At 38.5% G+C, this 20,314-nt stretch overlaps 1 protein-coding gene across 1 annotated transcript in view; it reads right to left on the bottom strand.

The window, feature by feature from the left end:
- The window catches only part of Morc4 (MORC family CW-type zinc finger 4), a 57,300-nt gene that overhangs the window by 7,561 nt on the left and 29,425 nt on the right, over window positions 1-20,314 (bottom strand). Inside the window, exons 10-14 of the mRNA XM_005076697.4 lie at window positions 18,888-18,977; window positions 16,107-16,235; window positions 14,549-14,617; window positions 13,969-14,020; window positions 12,487-12,659 (exon numbers count right to left, since the gene is read on the bottom strand). Of these exons, the coding sequence (XP_005076754.1) occupies window positions 12,487-12,659; window positions 13,969-14,020; window positions 14,549-14,617; window positions 16,107-16,235; window positions 18,888-18,977 (513 nt within the window). The remainder of the gene's footprint in view (window positions 1-12,486; window positions 12,660-13,968; window positions 14,021-14,548; window positions 14,618-16,106; window positions 16,236-18,887; window positions 18,978-20,314) is intronic.

Here is a 20,314-nt window from a genome sequence, read left to right on the forward strand (position 1 = left end):
CTCTAAGGGTCTGTTCATAACTATTTCCACTTTTGACTATGCTCCTTCCCTTTAGTAATCTCAGACAACCTGTTGACTCCAACATATGGGAAGGCAAACTCCCCACATTCTTCTAAGTTCTAAACCCCAATACTGAATTTACAACTTCCCAGAGGTCCCAATGGTATCTCTAACTTGGCATGTATTAAACAGACTCTTCACCTTTTCCTTCAAGCATGTTTCTTCTCTCCTGTTTCTTACTGGTATCAACATCATCAAACCGTTGGCAATTTTTACAGTTTTATATGGTGACTTAAACTACCATCATGCGGGTTGAGGCTATCGTTGCCTTTCTGGATTGTTGCAATAGCTTCCTATGACCTGTTTTCTCTGCAGCTCATCCTAAAGCCCAGCTTATGCAATTCCCTTTTAAAATTTTTTATCTGTTGTTCTCTATAACATAAAAATTTAAATGACTTAACTGGACAATCAAGCCTTCCCATGCCAAAACACAAGGAACCTCTATACTATTCAGTGTACGAAACCTTATCTGATTCTCTCAGTTGGAAGGCGGATGGCAACATTATCTTAACTGCTTTTAAGGGGCTATCAGGAAGAGGTTATAATTGACTGTCTGCAGATGCTAAGTGGCAGAGCTGGGGTATATAATTTGGACCTAACTTTATCTCCCACCACTTCCTTCATAAACACTAGACAAACTGAATTGCTGGGTGATTTCTTATTGTGACCCATTTGACCACAATGACCTTCTCTTTTTTAACAATGCACATTTAAATTCTGCTTGAGTGCTACTTTGAATTTTTGTAACACTCGTGTGTGTGTGTGTGTGTGTGTGTGTGTGTGTGTGTGTGTGTGTGTGTGTGTGTAAGCCAGCAGTCGACATCAGTTGTAGTTCCTAAGAGTCATTTACCTTGTGTTTTGAGGCAGGTGCCTCACTGGGGTCTGGGGCTCATGATCAGGCAAGGTTAGCTGAAAGAGTAGGTCTCCAGGAAATCTTCTGTCTGTTTCCCCAGTGACAGGATTACAAGCAAGCACTGCTGAATCTGGCTTGTTATGTGGGTGCTGTGGATGGAACCTGGGTCTTTGTGCTTGGCTAGTAAGCACTTTATCAACAAAGCTATCTCCCCAGGACCTCTTGGAACAATTCTAACATTCTTTTATAACACACATTACCATCTATTGGATATGTGTGTACATCCTACTCGAGTATAGAATTAGAACCTCCTTGACAGAGATCACTTAATTGTGATAGAAACAGGTGAACAAAACTTTCATGTAAGTGGAAATGAAAATAGTACTATCATGCCACGTGGTGATACATGCATTTAATGCCAGCACTTTCGAGGCAGAGGCAAGCAGATCTCTGACTTCAAGGTCAGCCTGGTCTACAGAGTGAGTTTCAGGACAGCCAGGACTACACAGAAAAAAAACCAACTCAATAAAAATAGAACTATGGCTTTCTGTTATTTGTCTATATTTCTCCAGAAACCCTGGTTCTTCTCTCTAGGAATCGATCCTCACAGTGGACCTATATCCACTCCTTTAGTAAAGATTAATTGTTTTATATGCGAGAAATTCAACAACATTGTTATCATCTCTCTCTCTCTCTCTCTCTTTTCTTTTCTTTTTTTGGTTTTTCGAGGCAGGGTTTCTCTGTGTAGCTTTGGAGCCTATCGTGGCATTCGCTTTGTAGACTGGGCTAGCCTCGAACTCATAGAGATCTGCCTGCCTCTGCCTCCCAAGTGCTGGGATTAAAGGTGTGGGCCACCAACGCCTGGCTCTCATTTTTTCTTATTGTCACATTATCTGTTGTCAGTTTATATTTTAAATATCTTCTAATTATTTTATATTTTTGGACAAAACTACACATACCAGCCTTATGCTACTTCAAAATGCTTCTTGAAGTGCTTTTCTCTGACTGTGAGTTGAATACTTCACAAGCAACATGCAGAAGACTATATTAGAATTAGAACGTTTTCGTTTTTGAACATTCACTCTGTTTAAGACACATGATAGGCAAGAAGAAGAATCGAAACTGTGGCTCCTGTGCAATGTGTATATACTTATTTGCGATGACCTCTGTTAAAAATGCTGCACATTTACCCACTTAGGATACAAGTGTCCATCAACAGCAATTCTCTGCTTCAGACTTTGGAGCTGCTGGGATAAGAAGCCTGGCTATTCATAGCAGGTCTCTCTCTCTTTTTTCAGCACGTTCCCAACATCTATCCAAGTTGTATTAGTATACTACTGTCTCTCTGGTGTTGATATGGTTTGTGTATGCACCCCAATAATTTACATGCCAAAAGCTAATCCCCCTTGTGAGATACAAAATATGGAAAAACTTGATTCTAGTATGTTTCAAGGTAGGGTCATTGGGAGGTGATTAGGATTAGATAAAGCCATTAGGGAAAACCCCACTGATTACTAGTGAGGGTCATCAAAAGGAGAGGGAGAACCAGAAAATCAGGGGAGAGAGAAGAAGAGGAGAGTTGAGAGGGGAAGAGACTGACAACATGGAGAATAAGATGCAGACACAGATGTGTGCTTTCCCTTTCTTGCCATGTGATGGATGCCATGCACCATCTCAGCACTTCCAGCAACAAGGCCTTTCTTCTCCAGAGCTAGTGATGTGCTATTATATGTAAAGCTTCCAGATAGGGTTACACAGTCTAGAACATTTCATTATAGTAACAAAAGGTTAGTATTACAAGTCTTTTATATGGCTGAGCAATAGTCCACTGTATGGTTTTTAATTTCTAATATTTTACTTTTTCTTTGAGAATATCTGTACTTTGATCATCTTTATCCCCTCCCTTAGCTCCTCCTCTATATACTTTATCCACCCTCTTTCCTCCTTAGCTACACAATGTTGAGTCTCCTCATTTTCACCCCCATCAAGTCCAGTTTGTGTTACCAGACTAGTCTTGAGAATGAGCCTACCCTGGAGTGTGGCTGACCTACCAGGGGTCATATCATTAAAGAAAACAGGACCATCTTGACCATCTCATTAGATACAAAAAGACCTTTGACAAAACCAAACATCCTTTCATGATAAACCGTGCAGAGAATTTAGGGATTCAAAGTCCATATCTCAACATATTAAAGACTCAACCACAAATTTCCTACATCTGATAAACAATTCAGAAAAGTAGCAGGAAACAAAATTAACACACACACACACACACACACACAGAGAGAGAGAGAGAGAGAGAGAGAGAACGCAACATTTCTATATATAAACAACAAACATATTCAGAAGGAAATTGGGGAAACAGTCCCATTCACAATAGCCTCAGAAAATTAAAATACTTTGGAATAAATCTAAGGACGTGAAAGACATACAATAAAAAATGTGAGAAAGTGAAGAAAAAAATTGAAGCAGATGTTCTATATTTTGTATTCTCTACTCAGCTGATGAGAATTTCGGCAGCTTTCTCCTATCTACTATAAGCAATTCTGCTATAAACATATGTATAGCTTCTGTCATTTCATTTTTCTAGAATATATGTTTTGAAGTGGAGTTACTGAATGATTAACTATTTGAAGAATCTGTAGCACTTCCAGAATTTTCCACCGGAAAACTGCAATATTTCACATTTATATCAACACTGGAGGGTTCTGCTTGTACCACACCATCACCAACACATACTATGTACCTTCTGAAGATAGCCATTTTAGTGGCTGTGAAGTAAAAGCTCACTTAGGTTTTGATTTGCATAGCGTTCATAGTTACTGCTACTATTCTTCCTTTCATTTGCTTATTAGTTACCTGTGTATCTTCACTGGCCCATTAAGTTGTTTTATTAGTGAGCTGTAGTAGTCATTATATAGTCTGGATTCCAACTCTTTATCGCATACAATTTTTCTAAAGTGGTTTTCCTCAATTCTATGGGTAATTAGTTTTACTTTGGTGCTGTTGCTGCTGCTATTTATTATTTTTGGAGACAGGGTTTCACTACAACTCAAGCTAGCCTTGAAATCCCAATTCTTCTGCCTCAGTCTCCCATCACCTTACTGACAAGGTTCTTCACAGCTTTTTTTCCAAGACAGGGTTTCTTTGTGTAACACTTTGGGCTGTCCTGGAACTCGCTCTGTAGACCAAACTGGCCTTAAACTCACAGAGATCCTCATGCCTCTGCCTCCTGGGTGCTGGGATCAAAGGTGTGCACCAGCTCAGTTTGTTTTTAAAGATCTATTATTTATTTTTATTCATGTATGAATATTTGCCTGCATGTAGGTACTTACATGCACTACTACATGTGTGTCTAGTACCTTCAAATGCACTGGAACTGGAGTTACAGGTAGTTGTGGGTGCTGGGAACTGAACTTTGGTTCTTTGGAAGAGCAGCAAGTGTTCTTAATCATTTTTGCACTTATCAACTGAACTATTTTTCATTGTTCCATCCGTTTTGGCATTATATCCAAGAAACTATAGCCTAGTCCAGAGTTATAAAACTTTACTCCTGCTTTATATTAAAAGCTTTACACTGGCTGTTACACTTAGATCTGAATCCCATTTTGAGTCAGATGTGTGTAGTGCAGGATAGGGATTCCCTTCATTTTGTTGCATTCCAGTCTATTGACCATAAATGTAAGGGTATGTCTTTATTTTCTTTTCCACTGAAGTGTGTGCCTAGCCTTATACCACTACCACACTGTCTTGACTACTGTGGATTATTAAAGGTGAGACTCACTTTGTTCTCTTTCAAGATTTCTGGACCGGTTCCAGATTCCTAGTATTTCCATGTGAATTTTAGGATGACCCTGTTGATTGCTACAACAGAGACATCTGGTGCTTTGGAAGAGATTATTATACTGCATCTGTAGACCAGTTTGAGACTACTGCAGTTATTTAGAAAGTAATAAACCCTTTGATAACAGAAATGACAGGTGTTTTTGCATTTAGCTTGCCTTTAATTCAACAATATTTTTTCTAGTATACAGATATTGTTTATACCAAGTCTGTTAAAATTTTTCTAAATATTTTTGAAACTATCATAAATATAATTGCTTTGGTTTTTCTTAAATTTTGTGGTTCTTTCAAAACTGTACATTTTGTTCTTGCTGACCTCTCTCTATTGTTTTGCTATGCCCCATTTTATTTCCACTTTGTGTTTAATCATTTCCTCCATTCTGTTTGATTATGCTTAGGGATTTTCTTCCTGTGTCTTCCCAAAGGGCATTTTCATTCTGATATGTCTCTTTTTATATCTAGAACATTTTTGTTTTAGTGCACATAATTTTAGACTGTCTTGCTTTGTAGACCAGGTTGACATCAAAGTGATGGTGGTCCTCATGCCTCATCCTCCTGAGTGCTAGAATTACAGGTGTACAGTAATACATTTGGCATTAAAACATACGTTATCTGGTGTAAGAATAACTCTCTATCACTCTTAAGTTGCTGTGTGTATGGTATGCCATTTTCTGTCCCTTACTTTTGGCTCATTTACATATTTGAATCTAAAGTGTCTTCTTAGCTGGCATATCTAGACTTTTAAAGAAAATCTAATGTGATTACATCTGCCTTTTGACTCAACTGTGCAACACAGAAGCATTGTGCTTATTATTGATATGGTAGAATTTATAATGGCTATTTAGATTTTGTATTCTATTTGTGTTATGCCTTCTCTGCTCTTTTGTTTCTCCAATATTGTTTCTTTTTCATGCTATGTGTATATTGTCTAGTAAAACATTTACAAATCTAACAAATTATTTTAACTCTTATTTTTCCAGCTGATTACTTATTTTGCATATTTAAGTACGTGCATGTACATAAGCTGGTGCTACACACAGCCTATGCATGCAAGTCAAAGGATATTGTGTAGGAGTTGGCTCTGTCCTCTTGTCCTGTGGATTCCTGGGATCAAGCACAAGTTGTCAGGCTTGGTGTCAGGTACCTTTATCTGCTGAACCACCTAGCTAGCCCAAGATTATTTCAGTAATAATTATTTTCACAATATTGTGTTGTTCGAGGAAACTATAAGAAGAAAACAGAGCAAGCTCAATTTTCTTTTTTTGGTTTTTCGAGACGAGGTTTCTCTGTATTGTTTTGGAGCCTGTCCTGGAACTAGCTCTTGTAGACCAGGCTGGCCTCGAACTCACAGAGATCCGCCTGCCTCTGCCTTCCGAGTGCTGGGATTAAAGACGTGCGCCACCAATGCCCGGCTTCAATTTTCTTTTTCTAAACAGGGTTTCTCCATGTAGCCCTGGCTGTCCTGGAACTCGCTTTGTAGACCAGGCTGGCCTCAAACTCAGACATCTGCCTGCCTCTGCTGCCTGAGTGCTGGGATTAAAGGCGTGCCCCAACACCACCTGACACAAGTACAATTTTTGTTGATGTTGTTATTTAATTTTTGCTGTCTTCACTTCTGATTGTGCATCAGAGGTCCTGTCTGTACTCTCCAATACAGCCTTGCTATCATCCACTTCCTGTGTGTTTATTATTGTCACAAATTATATTTATATACAAAAGAAATCCAAGGACTAAACTCTATACACATACACAATTACATATAAACTTTTTAAGTAAGTATTTCTTAAATTGGTCAATAGAATGAAGACTGACATATTATTTTATAGTTCATTACACGATTATCTTTATCAGCATTCAGATTATTGTCTAATTTCATAAGAAATTACTGAAAGACAGTCCTTGTCCTGCAAAATGTCCTTTATTATTTCTTATATGGCAGGTCTGCTAGCAGTATATTCTTACACCAAAGAATAAATTTACCTCATTTAATTTCTTAAAGATAATTTTATTGGAATTAAAATTTTGGTTGATAGTCTTTTTCTAGTACTTTAAATGCTTCATATTTCTTTTTTTGGGGGGGTTTCGAGATAGGGTTTCTTTGAATTATTTTGGAAGCTGTCCTGGAACTCACTCTGTAGACCAGGCTGGCCTCGAACTCGCAGAGATCCACCTGCCTCTGCCTCCCAAGTGCTGGGATTAAAGGCGTGTACCACCAACGCCCGGCTTCATATTTCTTTAGTCTGTTTCTTATTGTAATAACAGAATACCCAAGCCTGGGTAACTTATAGGGAAAGGGGTAATTATTTTGGTTCATAGCTCTGGCTGCTGTCAAAATCAGGTGCCTGATCTAGTTGGCTTCTGGAGAAAGTCTCACTGCAGCCTGACTTATGGAAGAAGGAAGGAGAGCATGCAGAAGACAGAGACCTCCACAATGCTAATACCTTTTAATGGTCTGATTAATACTGTTACACTGGCAATTGAATGTCCACCCAAGTTTTTCTGGGAATGAACCATATCCAAGTCACAATAGCACCCGTTACCTTCTGATCTCCACTGATTTTTATGAGAAGTTACCTGTTAATGAGATCTGCTAGCACAAGGTCATTCATTTTAACTCTCTGCTTTAGAGATTTCCCCTCTGTCTCTGGCTTTCAGTGATTTCACTATCATGGGTCTGGATGTTTATGTACGTTGAGTTTATTGCACTTAAGTGCCCAGGCTAATGCCATTCATCCAATCTGGAAAGTTTTCAGCCATTATTTTAAAATACCTTTTCTACTTCCTTTTCTCTGTCTCTTCTTCATGTGATATTATGTATAGTTGGTGTACATGTCTCTGAAGCTTTCTCCATTTTCACTTTTGTCTATGTTCTTCTAAATGAATAATAAGGAATTGAACTTTTCAGTTTTGATACTTCGTTATTCTTATTACTATTAATGTATGTTGTTGGGGCCTTTTGGAGAAATTTTCATGCCTGTTCTTGTACTTTTTACATACAGAATGTCCATTTGGTTATTTTAAAAAATAATTTCTGTTCTTCTATTGCTATCTTGTACTTTATGAAACATGTCTTCATTCCTGCCTAAATACTTCATCCATTTTTCCTTTAGGTCTTTGAGTATATTATTAATGGTTGCTTTGGAGTATATCTGCTAAACTAAAAACCCAGGTCTTGTCAAGAACAGTTTCAGGCCAGGTGGTATTGGCGCATGCCTTTAATCCCAGGACTCGGGAGGCAGAGGCAGGCAGATCTCTGTGAGTTCGAGGCCAGGCTGGACCAACAGCCTCCAAAACAATACAGAGAAACCCTGTCTCGTAAAACCAAAAAGAAAAAAAATCAGTTTCAGCAGTCTAATTTTGTTTCTACATACAGTTTATCCTTTCATATTTCCTTGCATATCTCATAATTTGTTTTATGACACCTAAATATTTTAGCAAATATAGTATAAAATTTCTGGACATTGTGGAGGTCAGAGGACAACTTGTAGGACTTGGTTCTCTCCTTCCATCATGTGTGTCCCAGGGATTGAACTTAGGTCATCAAACTTGACTACACCCTCTGAACCATCTTGCTAGGCCCAGGTTTGTTCTTCAACTTAGTGACTTAGATGAGCTGATTCCCTGAAGTTTATTTCCACCTTATCCTGCAGCATCTGAAAATGTAACTCAGATATATTTTTTTTTCTTGATTTTAGGTGTTTTTCCCCCAGACAACTCAGGTTTCATCCCTGGTCCATAATAGACCACTAATCATTTTTTGTCAAAGTGTGTGGTTAAGTAACTTTTTCCAGTTTGAGTTTTTACCATTTTATATTACATTTTTTTGTGGCTTGGAGGCTGCCACTACAATGTAAGGAGTTAAACCTGGCTTCTTAGGAATTGTCACTGGATCAGAGCATTATTTGGCCAGTGGTTGGTGGTCATAGTATTAAAATCCATGCCAATGGGGTTGCTCCTGTTTGCTGTTTGATCTGAATGTACCTTGGGTACTGGCTTCAAGTTCACTTTCTGTCCTATTCTGTTTGTTTCTTAGTGGGTACCAGTTTGTGTTTATGCAAACCCTTGCTTACAACTGGAATTAACTGCCATCTCAAGAAACATTCCTTGATTGTCTTTTTTTCTATTACCAAACTTCTGACTATCTGGCTATTTTATTTTTTTGCAAGTTGTATAATATGGAGTTATAAGCGCCCTCTTAATTATTATCTGTCATGATGTATGACCTATTTTACTTCAGACAATGTCCTTAGACCTGAAACGCTTGATAATTTGTTCTAGGTAAAGTCAGTTCCTTTAGGTAAGACATGCAGTTCAACCTTAATGCTTGCCTCTTTCTCAAAGCTGAACAATTTATGCAAAATTGGAAGTAGACACAATGGCGTGTTTCTTCCAGAGAGAAATCCCTTCATTATGGATGAGGACTGGGGTAGTTTTGAACTTACTCCATCCATTATGAACCTTTGATCTATGAGCAATCTTGAGCTGGGGCAATGGAGGCCTAGTTTTGACAGCTTGCTATGTTTGGGTGTGTGTCTCCACCCTTCAAGTTGAGGAAGATAAAGCTGGATGGGAGCTGGGTTTTGGTGGTGCACGCCTTTAATCTCAGCACCCAGGAGACAGAAGCAGCTGGATCTCTGTGAGTTTGAGGCCAGCCTGGTCTACAGAGCAAGTCCAGTTCAACCTCCAAAGTAATACAGAGAAATCCTGTCTCGGAAAAAAAAGCTGGATGAAGAGAAACCCAGTCTTTTTGGGTCTATCTATGATATACCTTCCACAATCTAAAACTGGGGAAAATGATAGCAGTCAGAGGCTTGTTCCTCCAGGTGAAACCAGTCTTAAAATAGAAACGTGTTAGCTTTTGGCATAATTTATTCAGAATACATAAACTATAATCATTAATTCTTTCCTTTGCTGACACACTTATGGCTATTTTAGACCTTAGTTGGTACCATTTTTTAAGGAAACTTGCATGCACTGGAGATATTTACACACAGCACTGATTATTCCATCATCTTGGATCCCTCATTATCCTAAAAGAATACCTTTCATGGATCACTCAAATTTATGTAGAATGAATGAACAGAAATTACTTTCTTTAACAGAAACAAGCTGTCTTCCCATAAAAAGTTACGACTGATATCTTACATCTTAGGTGAGTGTTTATTCAATGTATTATAATTCTAATCTCCCCTTATTAGATGTGTAAGACTCATAAAGTCATTTCCAATGACCTTTGTGGGGGACCCTTCTAACCTACCACAGTATGACTTTTTAAAGGTCTCCTGGACAGAGTAGACTTTATTTTGTAGAGTTAATAAGCAGGACTAAAAATCTCAAAAATTCTTATTATATTTTAGGTTTTTGATAATGAAGGAAAGCTTTGCACCTCTTGGTTAAACTTATTTATTAACACTCTTATCAGAAACTATATTTTATTAAACCTGTGAGTATCTCCATTTCCCACTTCCAAATGAAAACCCTGCTAACAAAAAAATTGAAGCAGTATTTTGGTATGTTACCCAGGCTTGTCTCTAGCCCCTGGACTCAGCTGACCTCCTGACCTTAGTCTCCTATGTAGCCAGAAATGCTACTGTGCCTCAACCCCAACTTGAATGGTCCTATATGTGTAGCCTTAAATAATGTAATTATTATCATTTACTAATCTTACATAAAATATATGATTAGCAGCAATGGGTATCCTTTATCTCTTGAAAAAATTTTAGTCTCAACAAATTAGAATTATACATAAATTTTCAAAGCATGTTACTTGCCCTCTACAGCCTAAACCTTATTATATTCCACGAAGACCAATACAACGTCTCCAATAAAAGCTGACGAGGTATGCCACCCAATGGATGTAGCATAGTATTGCACCCACAAAATATTTACTATACTATCCCAAAGAACATTTGTAATTCCCCTGGGGTAGTCCTCAACCATGTCAGAGTGACAGATGTAGGCAGAAAAACAAAAGTGGTTACTAAAGTGTAAGGATTTGAAAACAATGCCATGAAAATAGCCAGACGACCAAGAAAGAAGTAATGATGTCCTTGAAAAACAAAATTATGCAGGTTCCCCAGCTGTCAGTCCATAGTCTGCGTGGCACCAGGACCTATCCCAGGTGCATGAACTGGCTTTTTTTGGAACCCATTCCCTTTGCTGGGATACCTTGCTGAGACATGATACAGGGGGCGGGGCTGGGTCCTGCCTCAGCCTGGTATGCCAGACTTTGTTGACTCCCCAAGGGTGGCCTTACCCCATCTGAGGAGCAGATAGGGGGTGGGAAGAGGGGGTGGGGATGGGAGAACTGGAGGGAGGGGGGGTTGATCTGTAAAATGAAAAATAAGTTTTAAATAAAAAATTCAAACCTGCAATGAATGATGAAATACAATTGATAGCAGCACTAGAGTTCGGGTCAAACTACAGAGACCAGGGAAGACCGTCATTTTTTACCCATTGGCTACAAAATTCAGTTTTCTAAACTGCTCTTTCAATATCACCTGGATTTAATCATTGCTTACTGAGAACTGATCACATTCCAAGCAAGGCAGTGTTCCAACGCTTTCATATAGATTGCCATTTACTCCTTTCATAGTCCTACTTGCAGAGTTTACTTTCTCTTGATGCCATCTGCTCATGTTCAGGGCACCTACAGATTCCTGTGTTGTCTACACAGTTTAATTGTGGAAGAATCACAGTATAGGGAACTGAAAAACTTGTGCAAGTCTGTGTTTGCAAGGATGAAAGACTTGCCTCAGAAGAAACAAACAGGTAAAGAATGTATATCACTAGAAGGAAAGGTTAGATGACCTAGGAAATAGTCTATGGCCTCGATCCTATGATATGTTAAGGAGAGCTCTGAGAAATCCACAGCTATTATGTAACATCACATTAATGATGGCTGTAGACATTTCTATTATTTGAGAGCAATTCTCTGCCTGCCCTACGAGAATGAAAACCCGCGAAGATAAATGCAAGGCATGCAAATTGGGAGTACTGTGCTCATTTCTAGTGACACGATGGGGTTGTTGTGTTAGTACCTCAGAGACGCCTAACACCTATTATATGGACTACCAACATAGATGAAACAGTAGAAAATGAAGTGAATGACGCCCAAGAACAACCTTTTTTCCTGGACAGGATCTCACTGTGTAAACCTGGCTGGCCTGGAATTTACTATGGTCTCAAACACACAGGAGCCTCTCCCTCCTGCGAGCTGGGATTAAAGAGGTGTACAACCATGTTATTCAAGAACAAACTTTCAGTGATGACTTTTTTCTAGGAAACATTTTACTAGTCAATTTTTATACAGGGTCAACATATCCTAGGCCTATGAATCTTCTGTAAACTTTAATCATAAATTTTAAGTACGGGGCCAATGATTTTCTATATAGCATTACCTTATTTATACAGCACTTTATACTTTTCAAAGAGTTAATATGAAGACTGCAGTAGATAACACAAGACAGTTATCACTTCCAAAGTATATAGGCTCAACATAGCACTTCTAAGAAGGAAAAACTAGGGGGTGCATGCAAGACACAATTCTATCAGTTCCAAACTATATTTTCATGAGTGAACTTCATCTGTTAAGAATAACAACTTACCTGGCATGGTGGCACACTTACATTACATAATACTATATATAAGAGATACTATATATGGCATACAAATTACTCTACAGGAAAATAGATTCTAAGGCTTATTGTTGAAAACAAATGAAGGTTCACCTGGAAAACTGAAAAACACTGGAATCCAGAGACTTAAGTTGAAGAGGTGATTTGTATTCTTCTCCAACAGATGGAAGCAGGTTAGGGCTATTGATTTGCTCATATCCAATTGTCTTGTCATTTAGTTCAGCCATATCTTGTGCAGTAGGACTCTTTGGTGGATTACTGAGGACCTAGCAAGAAAGAAATAGTTCATAAAATCCCAAGTTTTAACAAAATACCAGAAGATGTGTCAATTCTTCTGATGCTAGGAAAGAATGCTTAGCCAAATAAAAAGAATCTGTTTCCTAAACAGAACAAACAGTGCACAGAATGTACACTAGAACACTGAACCCAAACACATTCAGTCACTAACCTTGTCAACTAGACACCAACAGACTGCTCCCAACTCTTGTATTGGTTACTAGACCTATCCCACCCACAACACAAACCCAGGCCCCAATCGCTGTCTATTTCGTTCTTGCGACCCAGGTGAAGGCCGGGCTTTCATCCTTTCGAGCTCTGTGTTGAAAATATGGGTGGAAAGGAAAAGCATTGCCGCAAGTATCTGCTGGTTTAGGAGAGACACATGCCAGAGGCTACCATATGTTCACAGTGCACACAACAGAGACATGCACCTGGGATCTGGTAGGAGAGCCAGCATATGAAGAAAATACGAATAATTAGGGTGAAAGAATAAAGGGAAGGCAAACTGAATGAGGACAGGGCAGTCCAGGAGATCCCGATGTCTGTATAGACATGGGATATGAAACGTGATTGCTCATATGCCTCAGCTCGAGCAGGGTCCATGAAAAAGCATTAGCATTAAACTGCCTCTCTCCTCATTAGTCTCACCTGCCCGGCTAGGGAAGGGAGTGAATCTAACATGCCACTAGCAGATCTCTGGGAAATAGGATCAAGAGGGAAATCATGCAGAAAGGCAAGGAGGGGTGGGAGAGATATATGGGTGCTATGGTGGCTGTCAGGAAAGGAGTGTCCCTGAAAGGACGGCCAACCTTATTGCACCCTTCAGCGTCCGGAGCTGGGCAACCATGTCCGAGAGACAGTGCTCCTGAAAATTCAAAACAGCAGAGTCTTTATAAAGCCAGCCAGCCTGAAAGCAGGGATGGGGGGGACGGAGAGGCACAAAGAACCAACCCTTCTTCCCAAGAGAAAAGAGGAAGGAATGATCCCTGAATCCCCAAAGAAAGGAGACAGGAAAACCAGACACTCAAGAGGAGCAGCTTATGAAGATGGCTATGTGACAGCAAATGTGTCATTCCCACTGCCCGGAACCCAAGTCTGCAAAATAAGTGATGTGACTCTTCTGTTTACATGATCTGAACATCAACAGCAGAAGAGCAACACAAAACCCAAAGAGCCAATCCAAAGAAGAGAGCGTGAAAAGAAACCCTCAGCAATGCTATGCAGCGTTCTCCATCCTGAATCCTGTGTTGGAGGGAAAAAGGTGTGAGAAGACAAAGACATGGACCTGTGTCTCACCTGCTTGTCACTTCCCACGGTCTGCTGCTGCTTCTTCTCAACAGTTTCCTCTCTAGAAGACAAAAAGCACTATTTAGATTCTGGAGACCAATGTAGGATTGTAAACTCAAAGCCAGCCTGGTCTACAGAGTGAGTTATAGGTGAGTCTAAGCTACATACTGAGACTGTCTCAAAATTAGGTGCTATTTAGTTCACTCATGAAGTTCAGAGAAACTAGGGCTATATTCCAGAATCATATGACTGGAGAGATTTCAAATTCTCATTTATAATCTCTCTCTGTGCCTCTCTGTCTCTGTCTCTGTCTCTGTCTCTGTCTCTGTCTCTCTCTCTGTCTCTCTCTCTGTGTGTGTGTGTGTGTGTGTGTGTGTGTGTGTGTGTGTGTGGAGCAGGGGGGAGAATGAATGAGCAGATGACAAGTTGAGGCATTCTGCATTGTGTGAGTTACAAGAAGGAAATGGCAGAGCAAACAGGCAAGGAAGGCAAGCTCCAAAGATAGCTCCCTTCTCAAATCAGTATCTTATTATAGGGAGAGCGGTTTCTCCATTCTAGGATGTGGAGCACCATCTCATATATACTCAACTGTTGCTTAGCCTTGCTCAGGTATAAGTCTTCATCAATGCGTTCTTGTTCTTCCGGAACAGAGCATCTCCTGTAGTATAGAAAGGAGATCATCTTTCAGAGACAAAATATGGTCCTAGCTTTTACTCTATACTTCCCTCAAGGGATAGCTTAATGACAGAGCAGATCAACAATTGGGTAACAGTATAAAGTTAGGATCCCATTCACACTACAAAAGCGAGCTATACATAAAGCACTGAGAAGGGAATTTCGGGAAGAAAAACCAAAAGCACAAATTTATTTTGTGGCCAAAGTAATTCTGAGAAAATAACAAACAAACATGAATATCAATTGGAAATTGCATTGTATTCATTTTGCAATGGAGTAAAGTGGCTTAGAAGGCTCTCTCCTGGCCTATGTGTGAACAGATAAAAGATAGCACATTCAAAAGAAGAAAACATTCACAAAGAAACTTCTAGTAGTCAATTTCATAACCTGGCCACACAGTTTCGTTTCTTCTCCACAGAAAGGTGTTTAGGCCCACGTGGAGACTATGAGGGATGCTTACAAATTACAGTCCTAGCCTTCACTCATTTACTTTCTTCCACTAGACATTTTCTCTAAAAATAAAAAGCATACTATGTTGGATTACCTTCTTTTTTTACCAGCATGTGATTCCCCCCCCAAAAAAGACTATGTAAAAAAGTACAGCCAGAATGAAGCAGAGTGACTTATTGGGAGCCTATGTAAGTACTGAGTTGTGTCAGGCACTGTTTGGATGTTGGCTGCTATAAGGAAGATATGGCACATTAGGAACACAAACAAGCAAACAAACAGTATTGAATGTGCAACAGATTCTATTTACATTGGTTCTACAGAAGAGGCATATGAAAGCTATTGACTCAATGTGGAATGGAAGGAACATAGTCTTAAAGAATTTAAAAGCTTTGTGGATTTTAAAAAATGAACACTTGAAAAATACCCCCCCAAAAAATGGCGAATGAACAAATACACTTCAGGAGCCCATTCCCCATGGAAGGATACTATCTCAGCCCAGTTACATTGAGGAGGTCCTAGGCCCTCCCCCAAATGATGTGACAGACTTGATGATCCCCATGGAAAGCCTCACCCTCCCTGGGGAGTGGATGGGGGTGTGAGATTGGGAGGTATATGGGGGGCGTGGGAGGATGGGAGGGAGAGGGAACTGGGACTGACATGTAAAATAAGATTGTTTCTTAAAAAATAAATTTAAAAAATGGCATATGAACAAAAGTCAAGAATCAAATGGTGCAGGAGGTGAGAGTAAAATCATTGAAATTTGAATAGGATCATGGATACAGAGATTCAATTAAGAGAATGGACACTGTCAAAGTAATAGAGGAGAGAGTAACCATGGCACATTTGGGATTTTGATAAAGTGTAGTGAAAAATAAGGTTACATAGATAGTTAAGATGGGGCACAGTCACCACAGGGTGCTTGAATACCGGGCTAAGGAAGGTAGATTTGTTATGAAGTGGTTCTGTGAAACAGGATGACAAATCCGGAGTTATGGAAAGAATAATGAGCCTTAGAAGCTTACCTGTATTTTGGATGGGGATTATAGTAACAAAACCATCTAGCAGGTAATGTGCATGGATCCACCTTTCCAGGAAGTTTCCTCCACTTAAGACATTCATCACACTGTACCCATGTCTGGTCAGGAATATTCCTGAGAGAAGAAAGACAGAAATGTTATTGTACAGATCCTAGCTTTGTGCTTTGGCCTACATTTAAAAGGTATGTCCTAAAAAGGAAAAAAAAAATATGTGGAAAATAGGCTAGAAATCTTATAATCTTGACATCTGAAATGTGTGTATTTTGAACAACATAGATGACTATACCACATGTGGACACAAAAGTATTAATCTATGATTATTTATAGAGGTTAATAATATTTATTCTAGAATTCTTTTTTTAAGAAAATAGGAATTTTTTTACCTCTAAGATTTATTAACCTGAGAAAAGCATGTGTGTCATACATTTCTATAAAGAAATAAAACCATCAAATTGTTTTATTTGCTTGTCCAATCACCGAACAAATTTTACATTTATAGGAGGCACAGAAGCAGTGTCATCAAAATCTTTCTCCTACTTCCCTGCACGTTTCTGCTTTCTTTTTTTCCTTTCAAAAACAGTCCTTTGGGTTTAGGGGTGTAGCTCAGCATACAGCTTGCCTAGCATGAACAAGGTTCCTAGTTTGAGCTCTAGCATAATATCCAAACCATGTGTTTATAATGCTGCAATAACGCTATTACGTTGACATTCCCAATATGCACCATGAAAGGCAATATAATTTGATTAAGTTTCCTAACTATTCATGACAGCTCCAACGATTGGTTGAAATTATTAGAATAAACTTATCCAGAGTCGAACTCTTCAAATGCATATCCACCCTCATCAATTCCAGAAGTGTGCAACCCAATCACTTGGAGATTAAAGTGAATTCATTTCCCTGTGGAAAGGAGTAGCATGTATGTGAGAGAAGGTATAGACAGTGTGAAAAGTTGTATTGGAGAGAAAAAAGGCTGGTGAAAAGACACAAGGAGAATAGAGGCACTTCAGGCTCATTTTACTACCAGGGTGGGCTTTGAATATGTTGTATTTTACTGCTTCAATAAAGTGCTATGTCTCTTTTATGACTTCTTTCAGTAATTTTTCATTGTTTTAAATCCTGCTTTTTAATTACTACTTATAAAAGTAGCACTATCCCATTATGGAAAACTAGAAAATACAGAAATATATAAAGAAGAAAATAAAATGTATGTGTGCCACTTAAATGCAATGACCTCTTCTTAAAAAATCTATTTAGTCAAGCTTTCCAAAACGTTTGGACCTCCTTATTGCTCTAGGTTGCTCTAGACTTGCAACCTTGAAGCTCAAAGCTCAGGTCTGACCTCTTCTATCTGTTATTCCCACACAGCTACAGAGCCAGACCCCTTAAAAAGCAGTTTCAGCAGGAGTGGAAGAGGAGAGGAAGGGTCGTGTTAGCTTTGGTTTTACATGTATTTGCACAGAGAATGTCTTATAGAAAGACGCCTGTATTATTCTTGAGGAGAAGAACACTAAAAGGCACTCTCTGTTAAGGGCTAAAAACAGACCATGGTGTATCCTTCAATCCTGTCAGAAAGAAGGGTATTAGAACTTCTATTTGTAGTAAATACGAAATTAAAGGAGCTGGACTATATTGCCCTTGCTATATCACTCCAGAAGAGTGTAGCTTCAGGGATTTGGTTGCTTAATTTAAACCTCAGCTCTAGATCTACTTTGTTCTGCATGTCTAATCCTGTGCAAACAATGTAAATTCTTAGTGTATGGGGCTTTATATCGCAAAGAAATAATAACTGTGTACTGAGAGTTTTGTGGGTTATTGAATAAATTATTACATGAAAGGAACTAAGAGCAATTTCTGGAATTTAAGTAAATACTCAATAACCTCTATTATTAAAATTCTGATGCTAGAGAAACATTTAAAGAAATGTTCAACATCCTTAGCTATCAGAGAAATGAAAAACAAAACTAATTTGAGATTTTTATCTTATACCCATCAGAGTGGCAAAGATCAAAAACACCAATGACAGCTTAGGCTGGAGAGGATGTAAAGTGAACACTCCTCCGTTCCTGGTGGGAGTACAAACTTGTAGTTTCTACTTGAAAAACTAGACACCTCTCCTCGCATGAGAGAGGCAGTGTGATTTCTATCACTTTAATATTTAGTATGGTGATGTTATAGCTAATTGTATGTATGCTGTTATGCAGCCTGCCTTCAGGGTTGATCTTTTTCTCCTTACCTACTAAGGCATAGATCCAGTAACCTCTACTGTTTCTCTTATATGTTTCATTCTCTATTTCTGCTCTGAAATACCTGTTTAGTCCCAATAAAATTTAGCAAGAATAAAAAGAAAGAAGGTTTGTTAACATGTCTAAACACCTACTCTATGTCACTAACTGCTCAAAAATCATGGAGCCTAATTCAATACAAAGACGTGAAGTCACTCACTTATCAAAGTGCGCTCAACTATCAAGAAGCTGGTCTAGACTTTCCACCAAGGAGGGTCTGATTTAAATAGCCATAATCCTCCACTATATTAGTCTCTCATAAACTGACAGCACTAAACCCATTACATTTATGATACAAACCACACAAGTCTTAAATCAGAATAAAGAGGTAAAATGATGTAATTAGTACCTGTGCTTTCTTATTGCTAGTTAACTAACCTCCCTGGTGTGAAAAATATTATTTTATCCTTTTTTCTTCCATTTGATGGAAGGACATTACCCTTAATGTTTTCATAGTATATATTTTATTACTTATAATACTGGCCTGCATGTAAATATGGTCTCAAAATTCTGTTGAGATGTTTTTTCCTTCCAATAGGCATTGAGTTTCTGGGAAAGAGCATTTATTATGGACCTGAAAGAAAATGCAAGGAATATGTCAAAGTTCAGCACTTGAATAATTTTTTTACTTTTCAAAAGCTCCTATTTAACAGAGTCCAGCAATTTAGAATAATCAGCATAATTTTGAATACCCACAACTTTAAAAATTAACATAGGAGTTAACTGCCTTTGAGAAGTCCTATAATACAACAATAATGAAAACTATAACAGAAAAACTATACCATAATGTTAATATCATAATGATTGATAGTCACTTTGGCCATGAAGTTAAAATGATTGTAAGATCCAAAAAAGTAAAATGGTCTAGGTTTTTTCAAGGCTTGTAGAATCATGCAATGAGTATGTTGTCATTGTCATTAGAGAATGTGACAGAATGATGACAGAGATAAATACTGACGAATTAATAATTTTCAGATGATGATAGGGGCATAATTTAGGATCAAATAGAAACATTACAGGCTCTTACAGAAAACCTTATTTACTAGAAATCAATCAAATATTAGCTTTATCTGTCTTAAAGTTCCTCTGCATCAAAACACTAATCACAGCAGCAAGCACTAACATGGAAAATGTTCCTTCAACATTTTTCGACAACACTATTATTAGAAGCTGAATCTGAGTTTGCTTTCTTGTCTAATGAAAATTCCTATCAAATTCCATCCCCCAGGATTACAACTTAATGTAAATGTATACATACCTGGAACACTATAAACGTGAGAAATTTCAAACCTCTCTTCACCCTCGGGATCATTATTCAGTATCTTTGCAGATCTTCTCTTCAGTATACCTCTTCCTTACCACCACCCTACTTATTTTAAAGTAGATTCTCACTACATACACGAGACTCATCTACATACATAATCAGGGACAAGTTCCTGTATTAACTCATTCTTTCACTATTACCAATACTTCCACCTCTCTGTTGATAGCCTTCCCTCAATCATACACAGCCATATACTTTAGTTTCCTCCTCAAGGCCTACTTGATAAAGAAAATTTGATGAGTTGCTGGGAAGATAAGTAGGAGATATGTCTAGATAACAAGTGCCCTGGAAGAGTCTGCCTGACCACAGACAAATAAGATTAATAGGAAAAATGTTCCTTCAACATTTTATTGCACAACTGTTACAGGATCCTGAATCTACTTCAGTTAGTATTTAACAATCGGTATTTTGGTGCACTTAGATGGCAAGCTGTGGTTAATTTTGGTCCATCGCTGTTCTTAGCAGAGTAATAGCTATACATTCTCCACCTCTAGTGCCATAACAGAGAATCCTGCAGGTGCTCCACAAGCCACTGATAAGAACCATGATAGGAAAAAAGGTTGCCATCCTACAAAGATAGTGACATG

This window comes from Mesocricetus auratus, unplaced genomic scaffold, assembly GCF_017639785.1.
Source record: "Mesocricetus auratus isolate SY011 unplaced genomic scaffold, BCM_Maur_2.0 Super-Scaffold_100003, whole genome shotgun sequence".
NCBI classification, from domain to species: domain Eukaryota; kingdom Metazoa; phylum Chordata; class Mammalia; order Rodentia; family Cricetidae; genus Mesocricetus; species Mesocricetus auratus.